The sequence below is a fragment of the Canis lupus genome, chromosome 23 (genome assembly GCF_011100685.1).
Source record: "Canis lupus familiaris isolate Mischka breed German Shepherd chromosome 23, alternate assembly UU_Cfam_GSD_1.0, whole genome shotgun sequence".
Taxonomy (NCBI): domain Eukaryota; kingdom Metazoa; phylum Chordata; class Mammalia; order Carnivora; family Canidae; genus Canis; species Canis lupus.
In genome coordinates, this window is record NC_049244.1 from 52,053,263 (window position 1) to 52,079,437 (window position 26,175).

The following is a 26,175-nucleotide window of genomic DNA, read 5'->3' on the forward strand; positions in this document are numbered from 1 at the left end:
CGGCGCTCCTCGGAGTCCTGGCCGCCCGTATCGGTGCGCTCGGCGGTCGGCTGCGGCCGCCTGGCGCTGGAACCAGGAAGGCGGTGCGCTTAAACTGAAGCGAGCGCGGAGCCCGGCGGCGGCGCCCGGATTGGAAGGGGCGATTCTCGGTCTGTGGCGCTTGCGAGTCAGCGGGAGGCGCGAGGCCGAAGGCCGCGACCCAGGTGATGCCCGCGCCGGCGGCCGGAGACGCGGCGCGGCCGGGCGCGGGCTTCCGAGGCCCGGCCCCGGCGGGAGGCGGCGCGGGGTGGGGGCGGGGCGGCGGCCGCGGGCCGAGCGGGGCGGCGCAGTGCGCATGCGTGCGGCACCTGGCGCCCGCCGCCCCCTGGGGCCCCGGCCCGGCCTGCGCGGGGGGGGCGGGGGCGCGCGGGGGCGCGCGGGGGCGGGGCCGCCGGTGCACGCGGCTGCAGGCCTCGGGCTCGGCCCTGGGCGCGGGGAGGGTCCAGCCGCGCCCTCCCTGCCCTCCCTGCCCTCGGCGTGCACCGACCCCCGCGTGCTCCATCCCTCGCCTAGGTAGGAGGCGGCGGCGGAGGCTGCAGCCGGTGCACCCCTTCCTTGCCCCTCTTGCTGCGCTGCCCTCTTCGCTCCCGGGCCGCGTTCCCTGCTGGCCCCCCTGCCCCGGGAAAGGTCGCGCGGGGTGACACCGGCTGAACTTCTTTGACATACAAATATACTCGCCCTAACCGCTCCATTTCCTCGGCTTCGGGGTTTGTGGCCTTGGCCTCCTAGGACCACCCCTAAGGGCTGCTCCCCCCCCCTACACTCTGTGTACTTGGGTGAGAGGTCACGAGGCGCCGTCCCTGCAGGTTGCTGACTCACCATGTGGGGTCCGCCGTAACCTACTCGCCGCCCCAGGGGTCATGCATATCGCATCACGTATGTACTACATGGATGGACACTGGAAGCCTGAATTTTTCTCTTGGTGTTGAGGTTTTAAGAATGAGCACTAACCTGTTAGTTTCAGCTGCCTAGGTATTTTGCATAAATCAAATGCAATTTGCAGTTACAAAGAGTATTCCAGATGCCATCTCTGCACGCAGACCTAAAAAGCTCTTAAGTGAAGGGGATATGCAGAATTCTCAGGTTTAAAGGTTTGGACGCTTAGGACAGGTGCAACCTTCTGGGGAAACTGGGTATCCCCTCTTAGCCTCAGAGCCTGTAAATACGCACTTTTTTTTTTTCAGGCAGAGGAGGTTTCCAGCTAAGGGGTAACACTTTGCTCCTGTTATGTTCTTCAGTAAGACAGCTAAATAGGTTTGAAATAGGAAAAAGTAAAAAAGGCAGCTGGTACCTATTGATGGGCCTTACCAGTTCCACCAGCCTTAGCCAAGAGTTGTGTTAGGAGTTGGAAAACTTCTGTAATGGTACTGTAATGGTACAGAAGATGTATAGGTGTATTTTCTGCTTTTATATTCAAACCGTTGGAAGAAATTCTTAGGACTGATCATGCATTTTTTTTTTTTTTAAGATTTTATTTATTTATTCACGAGAGACACACAGAGAGGGAGAAGCAGGCTTCATGCAGGGAGCCTGACATCCCTGGTCTCCAGGATCAGGCCCTGGGCTGAAGGCGGTGCTAAACTGCTGAGCTTCCCCGGGCCGCCCTTGATCATGCTTTTTATAAAAAGAGATGCTAGTCTACAAAATTTTTAGTTAGCATAGAACTGTTTTTGATAATTCGGTATCTCTTGAATTTTGCCCCAGTCCTCTTACTGCTTTTTCATGGTTCTGACTTATTTGTGGATTTGCTTCCTATGCTTCCTATACTTCCTATACCATAGTTGGTATTTTATTTTATTTTATTTTTAAAAATATTTTATTTATTTATTTATTCATGAGAGACATAGAGAGAGGCAGAGACACAGGCAGAGGGAAAAGCAGGCTCCTTGCAGGGAGCCTGACATGGGACTCAATCCCAGATCTCCAGGATCCTGCCCTGGGCTGAAGGCGGCACTAAACCACTGAGCCACCCCAACTGCCGGCTAAAATGGTATTAACCCCATTTTTAATTTACCTCTTTGAGTTGGATTTCCCATTGACATGACTGTTCCTACTCCTTTTTTTTTTTTTTTTTAAAGCCGCACGGCGTCAAAGATACAAGAGTATAGTTTGATATACTAATGATTGAGTAGTAGAGAAATAATTATAAACTGTCATGTCCTCTAGGAATCTTTGTTCTAACTGCCTGTTTTTTGAAAAAGGTTAACTTCTTCTTGTACCTTAATAACTAGACCAAAGAACTACTTGTGTATGCCTTTGAGCTTTTTTTTTTTTTTTTAGTGACCACATCTTGGCTTCACGTCTTTAATCAGTCACTTAAATTTTACAATGAGATGGTTTTGTAAGTGGATGTCCTGCTGTAGTGATTACCTGTCCTTAGTTTCAGTTCTAGCGGGAGTATTTGGGTGAGGTTTACAACTGTGAGACTACAACCAGGAAGTTCTAGAAGATAGAGTGAGGACAGAAAACCAAGAGCTGCAGGAGTTCTGTTAACCATAGTTGTGTTTTCTGTTTACAGATAGATTGAAAAGTTGTTAGCTTGTGGGGCTTCTCAAAATCTCTGCTCAGTTCATTATTGCCCTTCCTAGAAAGTGTTATTAAGGTGTCTTTCCATGTACTGTACCTTAACAATGGAGTCACATTTGAAGAGCTCTTTCTTACTAAGAGTGTGTAATATAGATTACAACCATGACTTGAGTGAGCAACTATATTCAAATGTATGCCAATGATATTATGGAAATCCAGAGGTGAGTATATATATCTAGGGTGCTGAGTAGGAATTCAGTACCTGTCGTTGATAGAGAGGACAATTTCTGGATGTATCTCTTATTTGCTCTTGGTGTTCAGTTTTCTGAATAAATATTTGAAGTTAACTGTATTAAATGTAGTGACTTTTGAGGTCTCTTGAGATTGATTATACTTGGGGGATCCCTGGGTGGCTCAGCGGTTTAGCGCCTGCTTTTGGCCCAGGGTGTGATCCTGGAGTCCCGGAATCAAGTCCCACGTCAGGATCCTTGCATGGAGCCTGCTTCTCTCCCTCTGCCTGTGTCTCTGCCTCTCTCTCTGTGTGTGTCTCTTGTGAATAAATAAATAAAATCTTAAAAAAAAAAAAAAAAGATTGATTATACTTCAGAGTAATTTCTCTGAAATGTAAATATGTTACTTGAAAATATAGTTTTGTGACATAGTTCAAAAAACTTTTTTTAATTAGTGTCTCTAAAGAAGGATTTTGTATCTACTACTAACTTTTCTGGGTTAAATGTAATCATTCTTCTACTATGGATGAATTATGTTGTTTAAAATGAAAACAGAGGAACATATTTACCCACTTCCTATTCTTTTTTTTTTTTCCAGTCAACAAGATACATTAATTAGGTCTGTGTCCTTTTCGTTCTACTTCTTTATGCCTTGCATAGGGATTTAGTAAGCTGGACAAGAAAGGAGAACGGAAATAACTTTAGATACCGTAGAGCAGTGGTTCTCAAACTTTCTAGTTTTAGGGTTCCTTTACACTCTTAAAAATTATTGTGGGCCCCAAGAACTTTCATCCATGTGGGCTGTATCTGAAATACTGCCTTGCTAGTAATTAAATGAGCAAATTTTGAAATATTTATTAATCGACTTAAAAGTAATAATAATAAGCCCATTACATGGTAATATAAATAATACACTTGATGTGAAAAAAATAACTGTGCTTTCAAAAAACAAACTTAGTGAGAAAAGTGACATTTTCCATTTTTGTGACTCTCTAATGTCTGGCTTAATAGAAGACAATTGGATTCCTGTATCTGTGATGAGTTGTTTTGATTGAAATATATAAAGAAAATCTGGTTTCACAAAGATAATGGTTTGGAAAAAGAAGTATTTTAATAGCCTTTGCAGATAATTACTTCTATGATACTACACTGAAACTTGACAAGCAGTGGTTTCTTAAGGGTTGGTTGCAATCTGGTATTTGAAACCATGTCAATGACTTCATAGTCTATTACATTAAAATCTGTTGGTTGGTCTTGCACTCAAGTGGATTTTGTTACCCATGCATGATTCTGTGATATCCTGAATTGGCCTGTGGGAAAATAGTGGTTCACTGAGTTATGTATACTTTCTAAATTTTGACACTCTTTATTATATAATTTTTAAAAATTCACATCTGTTAATATCACCACTGATCTCATCAGAGAAATCTTTAAGTACTGACTGGAAGCTGTCAGTCTCACGGTGGTGGATATAAGTTATCCAAAATTCTAATTTTTTGCTTGAGAGCTCAAATTTTATCATTGGCAAAAAAAAAAAAAAAAAAAAAAGTTTGCCTTGAAATGAAAGGCCCTCTTCATTCATTTCTGGGCAAATGTCTGCCAAATACACAAACTTGAGTAATCATAGTTCTTTAAAAATAGTGTTTCATGATAAAAGCTAGTTCAATTTGAAATTCATTTGTATAAATGCTTTTTCTCAAAATAACGAGTATTCTTCAGTATGCAGGAGCGGGTTAATGTATTTCCCATTTCATCACACAGAATATTAAAAAGATGTGTGCTCAAGGATTGAAATTTAACGAAATTAATGATTTTTACTGTTTTTTCAAGGACATTCTTAAGTGAAACCGGCTTAAAAATTTTTTTTGAACTATGCGTTGCAGTGAAGAATATAATGACTACTAGTACAGTTTGGTGCCATTGCCTTAATTCCTGTTAAGGCACCAGGAATTTTGCCTACTATTGCTTTTATTTACATACATCATCAGTGCAAAAGTCAACACAGTGAAAAAGGTAAATCATGTTTCAGTATTATAGTGAAAATAGTTTTGACCTCTTTAATAGGTCCCTCTTTAGGGACCCTTAGCAGTCTATAGACCACATTTTGAAAATTGCTGTTACGCTTCTAGCATAAGCTAGAGGGGGGAAGGACTTTTCTTTCTTTCTTTTTATTTAAGATTTACTTATTTATTCATACGAGAGACAGAGAGAGAGAGGCAGAGACATAGGCAGAGGGAGAAGCAGGTTCTTTACAGGAGCCCGATGCAGGACTCTATCCTGGATCCCGAGATCATGCCCTGAGCCACCCAGGTCCTCCAGGACTTTTTTTTTTGTTCCCTGATATATCTCTTATCCCTAGGCCTGCTGTCATTCTGGGACTTTTTACTTATCTCTAGTGTTAGATTTTTCTGAATCTGGAGCATCTTTGTTGGTTTACTCTCTCCTTTTGGTGGAGCACATCCTCTAGTAGCTTCCTAAGAAAGGATGAGTGTAAAGTACAATTTTGACACTGGATATTTTAAAGCATCTTTATTCTGATCTCTTATTAGATCAATGATTGGGCTGGATGTAGAGAGGTTGAAAGTCATTTTCATTTAAATTTATGAAGGCAAGTGTTTTTTTAACTTTTCTGTGTCGCTTTTGTGATTACCTCATTTGTTTCTCTTAAGTTTCTAGGATCTTCTATATATGGTGGTTTGAATTTTTCTGAGATCTATCTGGTGTATGTCTTTTTTTTTTTTTTTTAAGGTTCAATTATTTTAGAGAGAGTGTATGAGCTGGGGGAAGGGCAGAGGGAGAGGGAGAGAGAGAATCCTCAAGCAGACTCTTCTCTGAGCACAGAGCTTGAGGTCAGGAGGGGGCCTGAGTCCCAGGACCCTGAGAGACCCCTGAGATCATGACTGGAGCTGAAACCAAGAGCTAGCCACTTAATCTACCGAGTTACCCAGGTGCCCCTGATGTATGTATATCTTTTATTAATTCATTGTCCTGGGGATTTAAAGCAATTAATATCTTTCAACTCTGGGAATTCTTTTGAATTATTCTTTTTTTTTTTCTTTTGAATTATTCTTTGGGTATTTTCTTTCTTTCTTTCTTTCTTTTTTTCTTTCTTTCTTTCTTTCTTTCTTTCTTTCTTTCTTTCTTTTTCTTTCTTCTTTCTTCTTTCTTTTCTTTTTTTTAAAGATTTTTATTTGTTTATTTGAGAGAAAGAGAAGAGAGCATAAGCAGGGGGAGCAGGAGAGTGAGAAACAGGCTGCCTAGCAAGCACAGAGCCTGATGTGCGGGGCTCCATCCCAGGACCCTGGGATCATGACCTGAGCTAAAGGCAGACACTTAACCAACTGAACCATCCAGGTGTCCCCTTTGGGTATTTTTCCTTATCTCTTTTCTCCTTTCTTTTTTCTTTTTTTTTTTTTTTTATGAAATGCATATTGATTGGATATTGGACTTTCTGGATCTGTCTTCTTTTACCTCTTATTTTTATCTTTTTGTGTCTACTTTTGTGAGTCCTTTGACCTTATCTTCTAACCCTATTGTATTTTTTACTACAGATTGTCATTGGTTTAACTTTCAAGCTTTCCTGTTCTTTGGATGTTCCTCTTATTCTTGTTTGCTGGATCATCTTCTCACATATTTCTGAGGATATTAATAGTAATTTTTTCCTACATGTTCCTTGTTTACTACAAATTGCTTTTTATTTTTCTGTTTTGGTTTCTGTCTCTTATGATGAAGGCTTTCATCAAGTGATTGGTTATCTTTTGTTGTATAATTGCTAAAAAGTTAACGTAAAAAGTTTACAAAGTTTATTATGTTTAAGGTTTGGGCTTGTTAACTTGGCTTGGTTATAGGGTGATTGGATAAGGGGCTGGCCTTTCTTGGGTGGGAGTCTTCAAATATTTATATACCATTTTGGGGCTACGGTTCAGTTTTAGCAAAGAATCCTCTGCCAGAATTCTTGGATCCAAGCACACAGAATGTTGCAGTATTTACCATTAGATTGAAGACCTTCACTTTACTAATTTTTAGTTTAGCATCTTTCTGCCCTCTTTTACTGTGCCCCTGGACCTATACTTCATTGTTTTATCATTTACCTAAAAAAACCCCGCTTTTCCTGCTGGGATTGGGGAGGAGTAGTCACTTGTCTGGGTTGGTTGGGGGAGGGGGTCTGGGAAATTACTTCTTTTACGGTTTTTTAGCTGGTTCTTGTGTTTTAGTCTCGACCTATTTTGCCTGCTATGGGTATCTGGTGTCTCAAATTCCTGAGCCTTTTTGATTTTTGCCGTGTGAATTGGCTTTTCACTTGGAATTCTCTGCAGTTGCGTGATATTCAACTTTCTTAGCTCAAAATCCTCCATCTGGTTTTCATTTGCTAAAAATTTATTGACATATCTTGTCTACTGTTCCTGTTGTTTTCTCTTTTAGTCTTTATCCTTGTGAATTTGTACTTTTGTATCTTTTTGCTCTCATTTTAGTATTCTTTTTTTTTTTTAAGATTTTATTTATTCATGAGACACACACACATACACACACACACACAGAGAGAGAGAGAGAGAGAGGCAGAGACACAGGCAGAGGGAGAAGCAGGCTCCATGCAGGGAGCCTGATGTGGGATTTGATCCCGGGACTCCAGGATCATGCCCTGGGCTGAAGGCAGGCGCTAAACTGCTGAGCCACCCAGGGATCCCCTCATTTTAGTATTCTTTAACCAGATAATAAGATTATAATAAAAACTCATCTTAATTTAAATGGTTATTTGGTAAAGAAAATTCATAACTGGGCAGCCCGGGTGGCTCCGCGGTTTAGCGCCACCTTCAGCCCAGGGCGTGATCCTGGAGACCCAGGATCGAGTCCCACGTCGGGCTCCCTGCATGGAGCCTGCTTCTCCCTCTACCTGTGTCTCTGCCTCTGCCTCTCTCTCTCTCTCTCTGTGTCTCTCATAAATAAATAAAATCTTTAACAACAACAACAAAAATTCATAGCTGTCTAAAGATGAAAACAAGAAAGGAAAGAAAAGCCAGAAATAGGAAAACTTAGGTGATTGTTTCTTTCAATTATGTGCACATACTTTAATGGAAATATACATGTATACATACAGATATTGATATGTTATATATAATGTATATGTGTGGATATTTAAATATGTATGTATGCACATTTATATTGTTTACATATGTACAATTTCAAAGTCATAGTATTTTGAAGCTGGAAAGGGTAATGGTGATTTTTTAACTAGGGCAATTTCATTTTTCAGTGAGGAAACTGGCTTAGATTCACTAGTGATTTACTGAAAGTTTCAAAACTAAGTGTTTCCAATATTTTTTTAACTTAGAATATTAGAACTGTGAATATCTTGGAGGTTCAGAACTATAGTTAACGGCTAATTCTGGCTCTAGGTAAATAGCTTAGAATTTTGAATTTAGTCCTGACAGTAGTTTTCAAGTAGTATTGTGTTAGAGTCAGGGAGGGGATGGTTCATATGACCATTCTGAAAACAAAACTGTAATTTAACATATTGCTTTGTTTATAATACTGATACTAACTTATTTTGAATAAATATTAAAGCATGACATTTTTATTTGTCTGATCCATTAGCTGTCTTAACCATTATATAGGATGGATCTTGCTTTTATGTGACACTGAAAGATAGCTAATAACTATTTTAGTAAAATAAATGAGATTGCATTTGAGTCTCTAAAGGCTAACTTTAAGACAAGTAAGCTTCTTTCAATTAAGTTAATTCTAGGTATAGAAACCTTAAGTTCTATTTCTGTATACTAAATATACAAACATTATTATCACAGCCATATAGAAAATAGTGTAAAGAAAAAAAAGCTACCCAGTTTTCACTTAAATATTATCACTTGTTTTCATTTTTGTTCTTAGTCATATGTACACACATACAGACACAAACACATGTATATATACATATATATGTATTTTTTTAAAGGGGTGGAGTGGCAGAGGGAGGGGGGGAGAGAGAGAATCTTAAGCACGCACAGGCTACATGCCCAGCACAGAGCCTGACATAGGGCTCGATCTCACAACCCTGAGATCATGACCTGAGCAAAAATCAAGAGTTGGACACTTAATCTACTGAGCCCCTGGGTGCCCTATATAGGTACATATTTCCTTAAATTGTCTCTGTAGATATGGTTTTAATAATGTTCTAATGGATATCTTCATGAGTATAGATTCCTTTTAAGAAAAACTTCTCAGATATATTCTTAGAAGTAGGATTGCTTTGTCAAAAAAACAACATTTTCATGACTCTTTAAATTGCTTAATTGCCTTCTGGAAGGATTATACTGTCACTTTATATAGGAACTAGCAGTGTGCAGAGTTGACAGACTTCACAATAACCTGACCAACTTTAGTACTTAAGTGAACATTTCCTCCCTCAGATTTCACCAGTGAAATGATGATACTGCATTGTTTCACTTTGTACTTCATTGATGACTAATGAGGTTTTAATCATTTAAATTTAGAATTTTTAGTTAGAAAAATGTAACTCTGAAAGATAGTAAGATACTTTTTATATATAAGGAATGTGGAAATGAAAGATTAGTGGCTGATCCCTAACCTAAATCAGGTATTATAAAACTAATGATAAGTGCAACTTAAAATATAAGAAAGTTATAATGAGCAGTTCTTAGGATTGAATCTTTTGAGAGGCATTTGAAAAAATTTGGACAAATTTAAACTGTTCATAAGCTGTAAAAACAGTTAATTGATAATCCTGGAAGGGTATATCTTAGAGCTATTTCTTTTGTCAAATAAGCCAGGTACATTTAAAGTTTTACTTTAGACAAGACTTTATAAATTTTTACGAAGTTCTACAAAAATTATTGTGTTAAATTTCATGCATTATGCCATTATGCTAGAACTAATTTTCTTTGAATTTAAACCTAGAGAAATGGGACGCCGGTCATCAGATACTGAAGAAGAAAGCAGAAGCAAAAGAAAAAAGAAACACCGTAGACGGTCATCTTCAAGTAGTTCTTCAGATAGTAGAACATATAGCCGAAAGAAAAGTGGAAGGAAGTCAAGATCAAAATCAAGATCTTGGTCCAGAGATCTTCAGCCTCGCTCTCATTCATATGATAGAAGGTGATTTTCATAATTTTTACTTATATAGCAATGAGAGTAACATTCTTTAGAGTATATATGTTTTTGTACTTTAAGTTTTTCTGGGTAAAACATTTTCTTTTGATAGTTATATGTTTATGAGGGTTAAGTCCCAACCCAAAAGTTTGTTTCTTATTTAATTTTTTAATTTTTGAGTTATGTTATATTGAGTATGTTACTTGAGTATGTTATATTACTTTCAGATATACAATCGAATTATTTGACACGTTTATACATTATGCTCTGTTCACAAGTGTAGCTCCCATCTGTCCCATTACATCGCCATTACAGTATCGTTGACTGTATTCCCTATGCTCTGCTTTTTATACCTGTGCCTTACCCATTTCATGACCAGAGGTCTGTATCCCTCTTTCTACTTCACCCACTGGGCCCAACCCTTCCCTCCCCCAAAGGTTTTCCTTTTGGCAAGGCCCAGTGCATGGGTCTAGTATCTTCTTCCTTTGTCTGTTCTTTGTAGATGTAGATATAAACTGCTATAGTTCTCATAACATATTATCTGATAATATTTGGAAGGATTGTATAATACTGAGCACCTCTAATGTCTTAATTAGTAGCTGATCCAGTTATGAAATTAGGAATTCGTCATCTGATTCTTCATTTTATCTCTATTTTCTTCTAGGAAGGATTGAGAAATAGTAAAAATGAGATAATTCTTTAGAATCTGGATGATTTTAATACTCATAAAAATTTTTTTATAGCTATGATACTTGATTATATTTTATTTCAGACGCAGGCATCGATCAAGCAGTAGCTCTTCTTATGGCTCTAGAAGAAAACGGAGTCGAAGTCGTTCAAGGGGTCGAGGGAAATCCTATAGAGTTCAGAGATCTAGGTCAAAAAGCAGAACAAGAAGGTATGCCATATCAGATATTTATTGCTTTGTAATAGACGATTTCCAAATTTTGTGATCTAAAGCAACAATCTCTTACAGCCTCATGATTTTATGATTTTGAATGAGTTCAGCTGTCAGTTCTAGTCTCACCTGGGGTCACTCATCCTCATTGGCTTCTCATTTTCCAGTAGGCAGAACTGGGCTTTTTCACATGATAGAGGAAATTTTTGAAGACTGTAAGTGAAGAACCTGTAAAATCTTTCAAGATCTTGCCTCAGTGTGTTATTGTTATGGAATGAGTTGTGTCCCCTCATAAATTTGTCTGTTGAAGCCCCAGCCCCAATTTAATTACATATATATGCGTGTGTGTGTGTATATATATATATATATATATATATTTTTTTTTTTTTTTAAAGATTTTATTTGTTTATTCATGAGAGATACAGGCAGAGGGAGAAGCAGGCTCCTTGTGAGGAGCCTGAGGTGAAACTCGATCCCAGTATCCTGGGATCATGACCGGAGCCAAAGGCAGATGCTCAACCACTGAGCCACCCAGGTGCCCCTAACTATATTTAAAGGTAGGGTCGTTATGGAGGTATTTGAGATTAAATGAGGTCATAAGGGTGGAGCTTTAATCCTGTAGGGCTGGTGGCCTTCTAAGAAGAGGAAGAGAGAGATTTTTCTCTTTGTGTGTGCACGCAGAGGAAAGGCCATGTGAAGACACAGTGAGGTAAATATCCACCTTTTCACCCAGGAAGGCAGTGATTACCAGGAGCCAGATCAGCTGGCATCTTCATTTTGGACTTCTAGCCTTCAGAACCATGAGAAGTAAATTTCCATTATTTAAACTGTCCAGTCTGTAGTATTTTGTTATTGCAGCTGGAACAGACTAATACACAGCTAGACTAATACACTGCAGACTCATACTGCACCTGTGTTTTCTTGCTGTGCTCAAGAGTCGATAATGAAGAGAATAGCCTATCTGAAGTCAGTTGTACGTTTGGGCAGTGGTAGAAAATTTGGTTGAATAGGATGGGGACTATGGTATTGATGGACTTGATAAAAGTAGGCTTTCAGAAATTTTTGAAGATTTTTGAGCAGAAAAATGTTAGGATTAAAAGCATTTTAGGCAATTTCTTTTCTCTGCTTCGTTCTTCATACCTGTATTAGGCTCTGCTTGTGGGGCATATTAGGCTGGTTTTGTTATTTAGGCACAGAATTTTATAAATCACTGAATCTGAAGTTGGATGACAGCAGTTTACGTTTAAATGTTTAGCTTTCTGGCCTTGGTGTTATTTGGCCTCAGCCTCCTGTCGTTTTGTCATATTCCATGGATAAGCCACTCTGGTGTTACGTGTCCCTGAGTTGCTAGCTTTGTTTCTTTGAACATGCTCTTTCTTCCACTTTCTTGCACTATCTACCCTTTAATGTTTAGTTTGACTTACCCTTTAGTTTTTCTCAGTCCTTTTTTGATTTTGTACCTTTTCACTCCCAGGTCAAATTTAATCCCTCCTTTTTGACCCCCCCATCACATATAGTTCCTGATTTTTAACACTTGTATTTTGAATATTATGTTTCGTTATTCTCATATAATATAAATTCTTGCAGGAGGATCCTCTTATTACCTAGCAAAATGCCTTGCTTAGTAAATGTGCCTTGATTTAAGTGAATGTTTAATTGGGGAAATGAAGTTGGGTAGAATGCTTGGTTTTGTAGCAAGAAAAGTTTTATTGTTTTATTGATTTACAGAAGGAAAGCTTTATTTTGGATGTATTGATTTGTCTAAAAAGAGGCGGATTACCAGAAAACAATTTCAATTGAAGTTTCCCATCAGTGGGAACAAAAGTAATAATACATACTTTTTATGGTCCTTTTTAGTTTATAAAGTGGTTTCACATAAACTCCCATGTATTTTCAGTCATTTATAGTTTGATTTCAAGCATCAGTGTTTTAATGGAGGGAACTTTGGTAACCTTTGGAAGGGCTTGGGGATTGAGGATGCTGTCCTTGATTATTTTGACTTGAAGCATGGCAGCTGGTTGTTTGCTCAGAAGTCACTGGAAATTTTAGGTGCTCTTTCACTTTGTAGCACTGCAGTGGGTGATTCTCAAGATACTCACCTGGAAGCTGTTTTTCTGCCCAGTTACCTAGCTTGGTCTCCAAAGGGAAATCTGGAAATACTAATTTCTTTTCCTTTGCAGTGCAAGGAAGACCTTAAAACGTGTATCAGTGCTGTCTAGTCAATGACCAAATATCTAGCACATACACATTTTGTAGTTTGGGTTTTGTAACTCTGTCAGGGTGCCATGCATGGTAATACTTTTATTCTGTATATCAGAAAACAAGTTCAGGGATTTATTCAAAACTTAACTAGTTCACTTCTTTACTTCATTACAGCTAGTTTCCTCAAAGTGTAGGTTCCTTTGTTTTTGTTTATATTTCATTTTAAGTTTTTTTTTTTATCTCCCTAAATTCAAAAATTTTATTTGTCCTCCCCTTTATTTTATTATTTTATTTTTTAAAATATATTTATTTATTTTTATTAATGTCTGCACCCAACTTGGGCCTGGTACTCATGAGCCTGGAACCAGGAGTTGCATGCTCCATTGACTGGGCCAGCCAGGTGCCCCTCCCGCCCTTATTTTAGTAGGTGAAACATTTTTTTTTTTTTTAAGATTTTATTTATTTATTCATGAGATACACACACGCACAGAGAAGCAGAGACACACAGGCAGGGGGAGGAGCAGGCTCCATGCAGGGGGCCCGATGTGGGACTTGATCCTGGGTCTCCAGGATCACACCCCGGGCTGAAGGCGGCACTAAACTGCTGAGCCACCGGGGCTGTCCAGTAGGTGAAACATTAATAAAGTTCCAACAGACACCACTATACTAAGAAGGTATATGCAGAGAAATAGCACTCCCCTTTCTCCTTTCATCTTGTTCGTAACCACTCTGTAGGTAACTTATCTTATTTGTGTTTTAGCTTTCCTCTCTTTCTTTTTAAACAAAGTAGTATTAATCTGTGGCATACTGTATTCTTTTGTACTTTGCTCTTTTTGTTGACTAATACACCTTGAAAAGCACTCCATGTCCATCAATGGTAGTCTTTCTCATTTTTTTTATGGCTGCTTAGTTTCTCATTGTATGGCTGTATCCTAATTTGTTTAGTCTGTCTCCTAGTTATGGACATTAAGGAGACTTCCCAAATTTTGCAGTTACTAAAAAGCTGCCACGGATAACCTTGTACATAAATATTTTTGTATTGTCAGAGGTATATTTTCAGGGTAAACTCCTAGAAATAGGATTGCTAGAGAAAAAGGTAAATTTCTAGTTTTGATAGAAATTGCCAAATTCCTATCAGTAATGTATGAGACTTCTGTTTCCTCACAGCCTCATCAATAGGATGTGTTGTCCTATTTAAACGTTTCTAATCTGATAGATGAAAAATGATTTTCTAGTGTAGTTTTGGTTTTCATTTCTTTTTATCATATGTGAGTTTGAACATATTTTTATGTTTGAGGGCTACTTTTCCTTTTTTGTGTGTGAATTTTCATGTCTTTGGGATTTTTGATATTTTTTCTTTAATTTTTTAAAAGATTTATTTATTTATTTATTTATTTATTTATTTATTTATTTATTTATTTATTTATTATTTATTTGAGTGAGATAGAAAGTGAGCAAGCACACAGGGGGAGAGGGAGAAGCAGACTCCCTGCTGAGCAGGGAGCCCGATGTGGGGCTCGGTCCCAGGACTCCGGGATCATGACCTGATCCAAAGGCAAACGCTTAACTGACTGAGCCATCCAAGCACCCCTTTTTTCTTTAATTTTTAAGAATTACTTACTAGGTAGATTAACCCTTTACTGGTAACACATAAGGCAAATATTTTCTCTTAGTTTTTCAGATGCCTTTTGGCCTTTGTTCATGCTTATTTCTTGGCCATGCAGAAGCTTTTTTATGTGGTCAAATTTATCACTCAGTCCATCTTTCCTTCCATTCCTCACATTCAAATATAGAGATTCTTTCCTTAGACCCAGATAAAGAGGAATTCACTGATGTATTTTTCTAGCATACCTTTTTATTTCATTTTTTCGTTTATGTCATTCGTACATGTGGATTTATTCTTGTCAGTGATATGAGGTATGGATCTCTTGTTTTCTTTTTTCAATTGGCTATTGTGACATCACCATTTATTAAAAAGTGCATCTTTGCCCCAGTGATTTATGATGTCCTCTTTATTGATATACTAAATTCCATTACTACTTGGGTCTTTTTCTTGTCTATGCATATTCCACGGGTCTAATTTGCATTTATACACTAGTATCGCATTTCTAACTATAGAAACTTCACTGTGTGTATATACATGTATTTTTAGGGAGTTGGGGGAGAGGCCGAGGGAGAGAGAGAATCCCAGGCAGGCTCCACAATCAGCTCAGAGCCTGATCTTGTGACCCTGAGATCATGACCTGAGCCAAAATCAAGTCAGTCATCTTAACCCACTGAGCCACCCAGACACACCAGAAACTTCACAGTATACTTTAATGTTGAGTAGGGCTGAGTCCCCCTTTGACATTTACCTTTTCTTTTTCAGTGTTCTTTTGGCCATTATTTTCATGTGAACTGTTTATTTTTTTCATATAAACTTTGATATTAACTCATTTAGGTCCATTAAAAAAGCTTTTTGGTGCCTTTATTGGGAGTTTATTAAACTTATAAATTATGGAGAACTGACATCTTTATCATGTTGAGTTGTTCAAAGAGCAGAGGGATAATTTTTCCTTTGTTGTAGGCAAGGTGTTTTGCAATTCAGGAGTATTTTTAAAGTTTTTCTTGTATAAACCTTGCTTTTTTTTTTTTTTATTAGCTCAGCATTATTATGTCCTTTACAAAGCTGTGTATTTTTTTTTTAAACACACAATGTTACATTAGTCTGTACAACATAGGGACTCCACAAATTTATGTTATGCCAGGCTCCCCACAAATGTAGCTATCATCTGACTATTACAATACTGTTGACCCTGTGCTGTACCTTTCATCCCCATGAAGTATTCATTCCATAACTGGAAGCCGGTACCTCTCACTCCTTTTCATCCATTTTGCCCCTCCCTCAACCCTCTCCCCTTTGGCAAACATCAGTTTGTTCTCTGTATTTATGGGTTTACTTCTGCTTTTTTATGTTTGTTTGTTTGTTTTTTTAATTCCTCATAAAAGTGAAATCATATGGTATTTGTCTTTATTTCACTTAGCATAATACCCTCTAGGTCTTGCAAATGGCAGGATCTCATTCTTTTTTTTTACGGCTGAGTAATATCCTTTTGTTTGTGTGTGTGTGTGTGTGTGTGTGTGTTGTGTGTGTATACATATATGATACTTTTATTATTAATTTTTTGAGGAAATTGCATAGTTTTCCAGTGACTGTACTAGTCTGCATTCCCTCATGCATGCAATAGTGCTTGAGGGTTTCCTTTTCTCTACATCCTTGCCAATCTTATTTCTTGTCTTTCGATTCTAGTCATTCTGACAGGCGTGAAGTGATATCTTAATGCGGTTTTGATGTACATTTCTTTGTTGGTGAATGATGTTGAGCATCTTTTCATGTGTCTTTTGGCCATGTGTATGTCTTCTTTTAGAAAACTGAATCCTCTTGCTCATTTATTAATTGGATTATTTACATGCGAGTGTGTGTGTATATATGTTTCAGTGTTGAGTTGTAGAAGTTTCTTTATAGATTTTGAATATTGTCTCATCAAATATATTATTTGCAAATATCTTCTCTCATTCAGTAGTTTACCTTTTTGTTGATGGTTTCCTTCACAGTGCAAGAGCTTTTTATTTTGGTGTAATCCCAAAAGTTTACTTTTGCTTTTGTTTCCCTTCCTTGAGAAGACTTTTGCTAATAAGGCTGATGTCAAATTATTGCCTATGTTTTCTTCTAGGAGTTTTATGGTTTCAGTTCTCACATCTAGGCCTATAATACATTTTATTTTTGTGTATAGTATAAGAAGGTGGTCCCATTTCAATTTTTTGCATGTAGCTGTCTAGTTTTCCTAACACCATTTGTTGGAAAGACTGTCTTTTCACCACTGTATTTTCTTGCCTCCCTTGTCATGGATTAAAGCATATAATCATGGGTTTATTTCTGGGCTCTATTCTGTTCCATTGATATATGTGTCTGTTTTTGTGCTAGTACCATACTCTTTTGATTACTATAGTTTTCTAGTATATATTGAAATCAGGGATTGTGATACTTTTAGTTGATTTTTCCCCCTCCAGAGTGCATTGGCTCATTAGGGTCTTTTGTGATTCCATACAAATTTTTAAGATTGTTTGTTCTAGTTCTGTGAAAAATTTTGTTGGTATTTTGATAGGGGTTGCATTAAGTCTGTAGATTGCTTTGGGGAGTATGGTCATTTTGACAATATTTGTTCTTCCAATTCATGAGCATGGAATACCTGTTTGTGTCATCTTCAGTCTTTCATCAGTGTTTTATAGTTTTCAGAGTATGGGTCTTTTTACTTTTTTGGTTATGTTTATTCTTAGGTATTTTATACCTTTCAGTGCAATTGTAAATGGGATTATTTTTCATTTCTTTCTGCTACTTCATTATTAGTGTATAGAAATGTAACAGGTTTTTGATATTAACTTTGCATCCTGAGACTTTATTAAATTGACTTATTCTAGTAGTTTTTTGGTGGAGTCTTTAGGGTTTTCTATATATAGTGTCATGCCCTCTCAAATAGTGGCAGTTTTACATCTTCCTTACCAATTTGGATGCCTTTTATTTCTTTTTCTGATTTTGTTGTGGCTAGGACTTCCACTACTATGTGGAATAGAAGTGGTAAGAGTGGACTTCTTTGTCTTGTACCTGATCTTAGGGCACAAGCTCTCAGTTTCTCAGTTTTTCAACACTCAGTATGATGTTAGTTTTGGGGTTTTCATATATGGCCTTTCTTAGGTTGAGGTATATTCCATCTGAACCTACTTTGTTGGGGTTTTTTATCATGAATGAATGTTATACTTTGTAAAATGCTTTACTGCATCTATTGTGATCATCTGTTGTTATGATCATAGGGTTTTTATCCTTTCTCTTGTTAATGAGATATGTCACGTTGATCAATTTGTGAATATCAAACTGCCCTTACATCCCAGGAATAGATCCCATCCAATAATGGTGAATGATTTGTTTTTAATGTATTGTTGGATTTGGTTTGCTAATATGTTGTTGAGGGTTTTTGCAGCTATGTTCATGAGAGATAATTGCTTGTAGTTCTCTTTTTTTGTGGTGCCTTTATCTGGTTTTGGTATCAGGTAATGCTGGCCACATAGAATGAATTTGGAAGTTTTCCTTACTCTTCTGTTTTTGGAATAATTTGAGAAGAATAAGTATTAACTCTTCTTTAAGTGTTTGGTAGAGGTGGATCCCTGGGTGGCTCAGCAGTTTAGCGTCTGCCTTCAGCTCAGGGCATGATCCTGGAGTCCCCCGACCGAGTCCCACATCAGGCTCCCTGCATGGAGCCTGCTTCTCCCTCTGCCTGTGTCTCTGCCCCTCTCTCTGTGTCTCTCATGAATACATAAATAAAATCTTAAAAAAAATAAATGTTTGGTAGAATTTACCTGTGAAGCCATCTTGTCCTGGACTTTTTTGTCAGGAATTTTTTTTTTAAGATTTTATTTATGTATTCATGAGAGACACACAGAGAGAAAGAGAGAGAGAGAGGCAGAGACGCAGGCAGAGGGAGAAGCAGGCTCCATGCAGGGAGCTTGACATGGGAGTCAATCCCAGGTCTCCAGGATCATGCCCTGGGCTGAAGGTGGTGCTAAACCACTGAGCCACGAGGGCTGCCTGTGTTTATCAGGAATTTTGTGATTATCTTTTCAGTTTCATTACTAGCAATCAGTTTGCTCAGAATTTTTATTTCTTCCTGATTAGTTTTGGGATGTTACGTTTCTAAGAATTTATCCATTTCTTCTAGGTTGCCCAGTTTGTTGGCATGTACTTTTTCATAGTATTATAACCCTTTGTATTTCTGAGTTGTAAGTTCTTATTTCTATTTCTTCATTTCTGATTTTGAGTTCCCTCTTTTTTTATTTTGCTGAGTCTGGCTAAACATTTATCAATTTTGTTTATCTTTTTAAAGAACTACCTACTGGTTTTGTTGATCTCTTAATTATTTTAGTCTCTATTTTTGCTCCAATTGTTGTTCTTTCCTTTGTTCTACTGGCTTTGGTCTTTGCTTTTTGTTTTGTTTTGTCTTTTAGCTCCTTTAGGTGTAATTTCAGGTTGTTTATTTCAGGTTTTTCTTGCTTCTTGACTTAGGTCCATATTACTATAATCTTCTCTCTTAGAACAACTTTTACTGCATCCCAACGATTTTCAACCATTGTTTTCTTTTTTTTTTTTTTTTTTTTTTTAAAGATTTCATTTATTTATTCATGAGAAACACAGAGAGAGAGAGAGGCAGAGATATAGGCATAGGAGGAAGCAGGGTCCATGCAAGGAGCCCAATTGGGACTTGAACCCAGGAGTCCAGGATCACGCCCTGAGCCAAAGGTAGATGTTCAACAGCTGAGCTATCCAGGTGTCCCATCCATTGTGTTTTCATTTTAATTTGTCTGTGTGTGTTTTTATTCCCTCTTTGATTTCTTGGTTCACCCATTCATTGTTTAGTAGCATGTTTTTTTAATCTCCATCTATTTGTGTTCTTTCCAGATTTTCACTTGTGATTGATTTCTAGTCTCACAGTGTTGTGTTTTTGAAAACATGTATGTTATCATTTTTGTCTTTTTGAATTTATTCAGACTTGTGACCTAAAATGTGATCTGTTCTGCAGAATGTGCCATATATACTTGGAAAGAATGTGTATTCTACTGTTTAAGGATGGAGTGTTCTGAATATGTTATGTTAGGCCTGCCTGGTCTGACGTGTCATTCATAGCCACTGTTTCCTTGTTGACATCTGTCTGTATAGTCTATCCATCCATTGATGTAAGTAGGTGTTAAAGTCCTCTATGGTTATTGAATTACTGTCAGTTTCTTCCCTTATCTGTTCATAGTTTATATATTTTGGTGCTTCCATGTTGGGTACATAAATATTTACAATTGATATGTCTACTTGTTGGATTGTTCCCTTTATCATTGTGTAGTGGCCTTTTTTGTTTGTCTCTTAAAACATTATTTGTTTTAAAGTCTAATTTGTTAGTACTGTTACCCCAGCTTTCTTTTTGCTCCCATTTGCATGGTAGATGTTTATCTGACCCTTCATCTTCAAAAGTCTTTAGTTCTGAAGTGAATCTTGGGTAGGCAGGATGTTGAGTCTTTTTTTTTTTTAATCCATTCTGTCACTATATGTCTTTTGATTGGAGCATTTAGTCCATTTACATTTAAAGTAATTTTTGGTAGGTATGTACTTATTGCCAATTTGTTACTTATTTAGTGGTTGTTTCTATAGTTCCTCTGTTCCTTTCTCCTCCTTTTGCTCTCTTTTTTTATAGTGTGATGGTTTTCTGTAGTGTTATGCCTAGACTCCTTTTTCTGTATTTTTTGTGTATTTATTTTAGATGTTTGATTTGTAGTCACAATGAGGTTCATATATAACATCTTATGTATATATAGCAGTCTGTATTAAGTTGATGGTCACTTGAACCCATTCTAAAAGCACTAAATTTTTTACTTCTCCTCCTTCCATGTTTTATCTATATGAATTAATACTATACATCCTTTATTTTGTCAATCCTTTGAGTGAGTTTTATAGATATAATTGATTTTATTGCTTCTGTACTTTGAACTCCATACTAATTTTTAAGCGATTAATCTATTACTTTTATTATATGTTTGTATTTACCTATGAAACTTTTTCTTTTCTAATTTTTCATGCCAAATGATAGCTTTTTCTTTCAAAGAATTGCCTTTAATGTTTCTTATAAGGCTGGTTTTAATGGTAATGAACTTGGACTTTTGTTTGGGAAATTCATTCTCTCTCCTATTCTGACTGATAATCTTGCCAGGTAGAGTATTCTTGGTTTCAGTTTTTTTTTTTTTTTTTTTTTCTTTCTTTCAACACTTTGAATATATCATTGCCACTCCTTTCTGGCCTGCAGTGTTCCTGCTGAAAGAGTTACAGCCTTATGGGGTTTTCCGTGTTTGTAACTATTTTCTTTTCTCTTGCTGCTTTTACAATTCTGTTTATCATACTTTGTGCCATTTTAATTATTATTGTCTTGGTGTGGACCTCCTTGTGTTAATTTTTTTGGGGGCTACTTCCTGGATCTGAATGTCTGTTCTCTTACTCAGATTAGGGAAGTTGTCAGCTATTAATTTTTCGAATTTCTTATCCCTTTTTTTTCTCATTTAGAGTTAATTTTATATATGATATAAATGTCCATCTTCATTTTTTTTTTTTAAGATTTTATTTACTTATTTGAGAGAGAGAGTGATAGCAAGAAAGAGTAGAAGGAGGGGGAGAGGGAGAAGCAGACACCTTACTGAGCAGGGAGCCTGAGATCATAACCTGAGCCAAAGGCAGATGTGTAATGAACTGAGCCACCTAGGCACCCCAACTTCATTATTTTGTATGTGGATATGGTTTTCCCGACTTTTTTTGAAAAGACTATCATTTTTCCATTGTGTAGGCTTATTAACATTATGAAAATCATTTCACCACATAGACAAAGGTTTATTTCTGGACTCTCTATACTTTTCCATATACTTTTCTATATGTTTGTATGCCAATACCAGTGCTTTGATTAATATAACTTGTAATATATTTTGAAATCACAAGTGTGAGGCCTTCAGCTTTGTTCTTTTGCTAGATTGTTTTGGGTATTTAGTGTCTTTTGAGAGTCAAGATCAATTTTAGAATTTTCCTATTTTGTGAAAAAGACCTTTTGGGATTTTGATAGTGTTTGCATTACATCCTTTGATAACTTTGATATAATACATCTTTTTTTAACAGTAAATACTAAGTCTTCCCATGTTATGAACATGGGATATTTTTCTATTGTCATCTTTAATTTTTTTCTGCAGTGTTTTCCTGTGGAGTGTGTGTGTACAAGATTTTTGCCTCCTTGGTTAAGTTTATTCTTAGTTTTGTTCTTTTTAATGATAATGTAAGTGAGATTAATTTTCTTTCTAGTTTGCTCATTGTTAGTGTAAAGAGACACAGCTTTTCTTTTTTTAACACAACTGATTTTTTAAATTTGATCCTGTAACTTGCAACTTCCTTGAATTTGCTTATTGTTTGTGTGTTTTGTGTAGTCTTAGGGTTTTCTACATTTAAGATCATGTCATGTCAAAGTCATAATTTTACTTTAACAATTTAGATGACTTTTATTTCTTTTTCTTGCTTATTTAGTTTTTCTGGCTAGAAATTCTAGTCCTATGTTGAATAGAAGTGGCAAGTGTGATCATCCTTGCCTTGTTAACTAGTCTTTGAGGAAAAGATTTCAGTTTTTCACTGTTCAGTATGATGTTAAACTCTGGGCCATTTGTGTATGACCTTTATTATATTGAGTTACTTCTGTTCCTAATTTGTTGAGTGTTTTTACATGAAAAGATATTTAATTTTGTTAAATATATTTTTTTAAGATTTTATTTATTTATTCATTAGAGACACAGTAGAGAGAGAGAGAGAGAGAGAGAGAGACAGGCAGAGCGAGAAGCAGGCTCCGTGCAGGGAGCCTGACGTGAGACTCGATCCCGGGTCTCCAGGATCACACCCTGGGCTGAAGGTAGTGCTAAACCGCTGAGCCACCCGGGCTGGGCTGCCCAATTTTGTCAAATATTTTTATATCAGTTGACATGAACATGTAATTTTGTTTTCTTCATTTTGCTAATGTGGTATACTCACTGATTTTTGTATATTTAATGATCCTTGCATTCAAGGCATGAAACCCATTTGTTTATGCTCTATAATTATTTGAATGTTGAATTTGATTTGCTAGTTTTTTGTTGAGTTTTTTGCATCAATATTCAAATAGCTATTGGTCTGTAGTTTTCTTGTACTATCTTTGTTTGGCTTTGGTAACAGGGTAATAAAAGGAGTTTGGAAGTGTTCCCTACTCTTTAATTTTTTGGAAGAGTTTCAGAGGGATTGGCATTGATTCTTATTTAAATGTTTGCTAGAATTCTCCAATGAAGCCATCTGGTCCTGGGCTTTTATTTGTTGTGAGGTTTTTGATTACTGATTCAGTCTCCTTGCAATGCTCTGTTCAGATTATCTGTTCTTCATAATTTAGTCTTCATAGATTGTGTATTTGTATAATTTATCCATATTTTTTTGTTATCCAGTTGGTTGATGTATGATTGGTAATAGTAGTCTCATAATCCTTTTTATTTCTTTGAGATCAGTTGTAATTTCTCCTGTTTGATATCTGATTTTAGTTATGTCTTTTTTTTCCCTTAGTTAATCTAGTTAGGGGCTTGCCAGTTCTATTTTTTTTAAGAAAGAGACTCTTAGTTCCACTGACTTTTTAAAAAATTGATGTATTTATTAGAGAGAGAGAGAGATTGAGGGAGAGTGTGTGCATGGGAGCTGCGGAAGGGCAGAGGGAGAGGGAGAGAGAATCTCGAGCAGCCTACCTGGTGAGGGCCAAGCCCAGCGTGGGGCTCAGTCCCATGACTCTGAGATCATGACCCAAACCAAAAACCAAGAGTTGGTCACCCAACTAATTGAGTCACCCAGTTGCCCCTTTGTTTCATTGACTTTTAAAATTGTTTTACTATGCTTTATTTCATTATTTCTGGTCTTTTTTAGTTTGTTTTAATGAGTTTTTTGTTTTTTTTTTTTAAAGAGTTTCTTTATTTATTTATTTGAGAGAAGAGAGAGCTGAGGGAAGAGCAGAGGGAGAGGGACAAGCAGTCTCTGCTGAGTGTCCAGTCCAAAGTGGGGCTTGGTTTCATGGCTCTGAGATTATAACCTGAGCCAAAGGCTTAACTGACTGAGCCACCCAGGTGCCCCTCCCTTGTGATTTCTTCTTTGACCCTTTGATTTTTCAAGTATATGTTTAATTTCCATGTATTTATGGATTTTCCAGTTTTTCTGCTGCTGTGTTTCTAGTTTAGTTTCATTGTGGTCAGAAAAGATACTTTGTATGGATTTGTTACAATTTGTTTTGTGGCCTAACCTGTGATTTCTCCTGGAGAATGTTCCATGTGTGTTTGAGAAGAATGTATATTCTGCAACTCTAGGATGGAATGTTCTTTATATATCTCTTATATCCAATTGGTCTATAGTGTTGTTCAAGTCTTCTGTTCTCTTATAGATCTTGTGTCTTTGTTTTCTCCATTATTGAGAGTAGAGGATTGAGTGGGTGGCTCAGTCCGTTAAGTGGAGGTCTTCAGTTTAGGTCATGATATTGAGGTCTGAGAAGCATATTGAGTATGCTTCTCCCCCTGCCCCCACCCCTGCTCATGTGTGCTGTGTCTCAAATAACACCCCTGCTCATGTGTGCTGTCTCTCAAATAAATACATAAAATCTTTTAAAAAATGGAGGATTGAAACACTTTATTTTTACTGTGTTGCTCCATTTCTTCCATTTTGTCAATGTTTGTTTCATATATCTGAGTATCCTGATATCAAATGCATATATAGTTACAATTGTTATATCTTCTTGGTGACTTGACCCTTTTATTATGACATAATATCCTTTTTTCCTCCTTGTGAATTTTTGACTTAGTCTGTTGCGTCCCTATAAATAGGGGCTGTTGTGTCAGCCTCTATTTTCTTTGGGTTACCATTTGCATGAAATATCTTTTCCATCCTTTGATTTTTTTCAGCTGGTTTCTGTCTTCATATCTAAGGTGATTTCTGGTAAATGGCATATGATTGTATCTTGTTTTTTTACCTCATTCAGCTAGTCTATATCTTTTGTTTGAAGAGCGTAAGTCACTTACATTATCTTCGAGGGCTCAAAAAAAATTATAACTATAGAAAGATCATAGCTATTTTTTAGCTGTCTTATAGCTGTTTTGCCTTCCCTGTTCTCTCTTGCTGCTTTCCTTGGTGTTTTGTCATTTTATATTAACATGCTTTGATTCCTTATTTTCTTTTGTGTATCTTCTATGATTATTTTCTTTGTGACTGTGGAATTTACATTAAAATGTTAAAATTAGAAAAATCTATTTTAAGTTGGTAACAACTTAGTTATATACAGAAACTACTCTTTTACGTCTGCTTACCCTGACTCTGTTATTGATGTCACAAATTATATCATAATATATTGTGCATCTATTAACCTACTTTTATAGTTACTGAGTTTTTAAAGATTTTATTTTTTCTTAGAACAGTTTTAGGTTTATAACAGAATTAAAAGGAAAGTATAGATATTTCCCATGTATTCTTTGCCCCTCCATTCACATGCATAGCCTCCCCCATTTTCATCATCCCCCACACCAGAGTGGTACATTTGTTCCAGTAATGAACCTACACTGACAATGTGTAATCACCCAAAGTCCATAGTTTGCATTAAGGTTCACTCTTTGTGTTGTACGTTCTATGGGTTTAGACAAACGTATCATGACATGTATCTATCCTTATGGTTTCTTACAGAGTAATTTAACTGCCCTAAAATTCCTCTGCCTATTCACCCTCCTCCAATCCCCAAACAACCTCTGGCAACCACTGATCTATTTACTGTCACCATAGTTTTGCTTTTTCCAGAATGTCCTGTAGTTGGAATCATATAGTATTCAGCCTTTTCAGGTTGGCTTCTTTTACTTAGTAATATGCAGCTAAGATTCATCTATGTCTTTTCATGGCCTGATAGTTAATTTCTTTTTAGTGTTAAGTAATATTCCATTGTCTGGATGTACCACAGTTTGTACATTTACCTCCTGCAGCATGACTTGGTTTCTTCCAGGTTTTAACAGTTATGTATAAAGCAGTTATAAATATGTGTGCAGGTTTTTGTGTGAACTTAAGTTTTCAGGTCCTTTGGGTAAATACCAAAGAGCCTGATTGCTGGATTATACGGTAAGAGTATGTTTAGTTTTTTTTTTTTTTTTTTTAAATTTTATTTACTTATGATAGTCATACAGAGAGAGAGAGAGAGGCAGAGACATAGGCAGAGGGAGAAGCAGGCTCCATGCACCGGGAGCCCGACGTGGGATTCGATCCCAGGTCTCCAGGATCGCGCCCTGGGCCAAAGGCAGGCGCCAAACCGCTGCGCCACCCAGGGATCCCCAGTATGTTTAGTTTTGTAAGAAATTGTCAGACTGTCTTCCAAGGTGGCTGTTCCTATATTGCTCCACATCCTTACCTGCATTTGGCCTTGCTAGTGTTTCAGATTTTGGCCATAGGTTTTTAGTGGTAGTTCATTATTACTTTAATTTGCATTTCCCTGATGACACATATGTGGAAGATCTTTTCATATGCTTATTTGCCATCTGTATATCTTCTTGTTGAGT

The 26,175-nt window shown here is 37.1% G+C and overlaps 1 protein-coding gene across 1 annotated transcript in view; it reads left to right on the forward strand.

Annotated features, from left to right (window-relative positions):
- Positions 1 to 135: 135 nt before the first annotated feature.
- LOC119865448 (arginine and serine rich coiled-coil 1) overlaps positions 136 to 26,175 on the forward strand; it is a 396,620-nt gene continuing 370,580 nt past the window's right edge. Inside the window, exons 1-4 of the mRNA XM_038571315.1 lie at positions 136 to 203; positions 846 to 915; positions 9,707 to 9,902; positions 10,669 to 10,794. Of these exons, the coding sequence (XP_038427243.1) occupies positions 900 to 915; positions 9,707 to 9,902; positions 10,669 to 10,794 (338 nt within the window). The 5' untranslated portion in view covers positions 136 to 203; positions 846 to 899. The remainder of the gene's footprint in view (positions 204 to 845; positions 916 to 9,706; positions 9,903 to 10,668; positions 10,795 to 26,175) is intronic.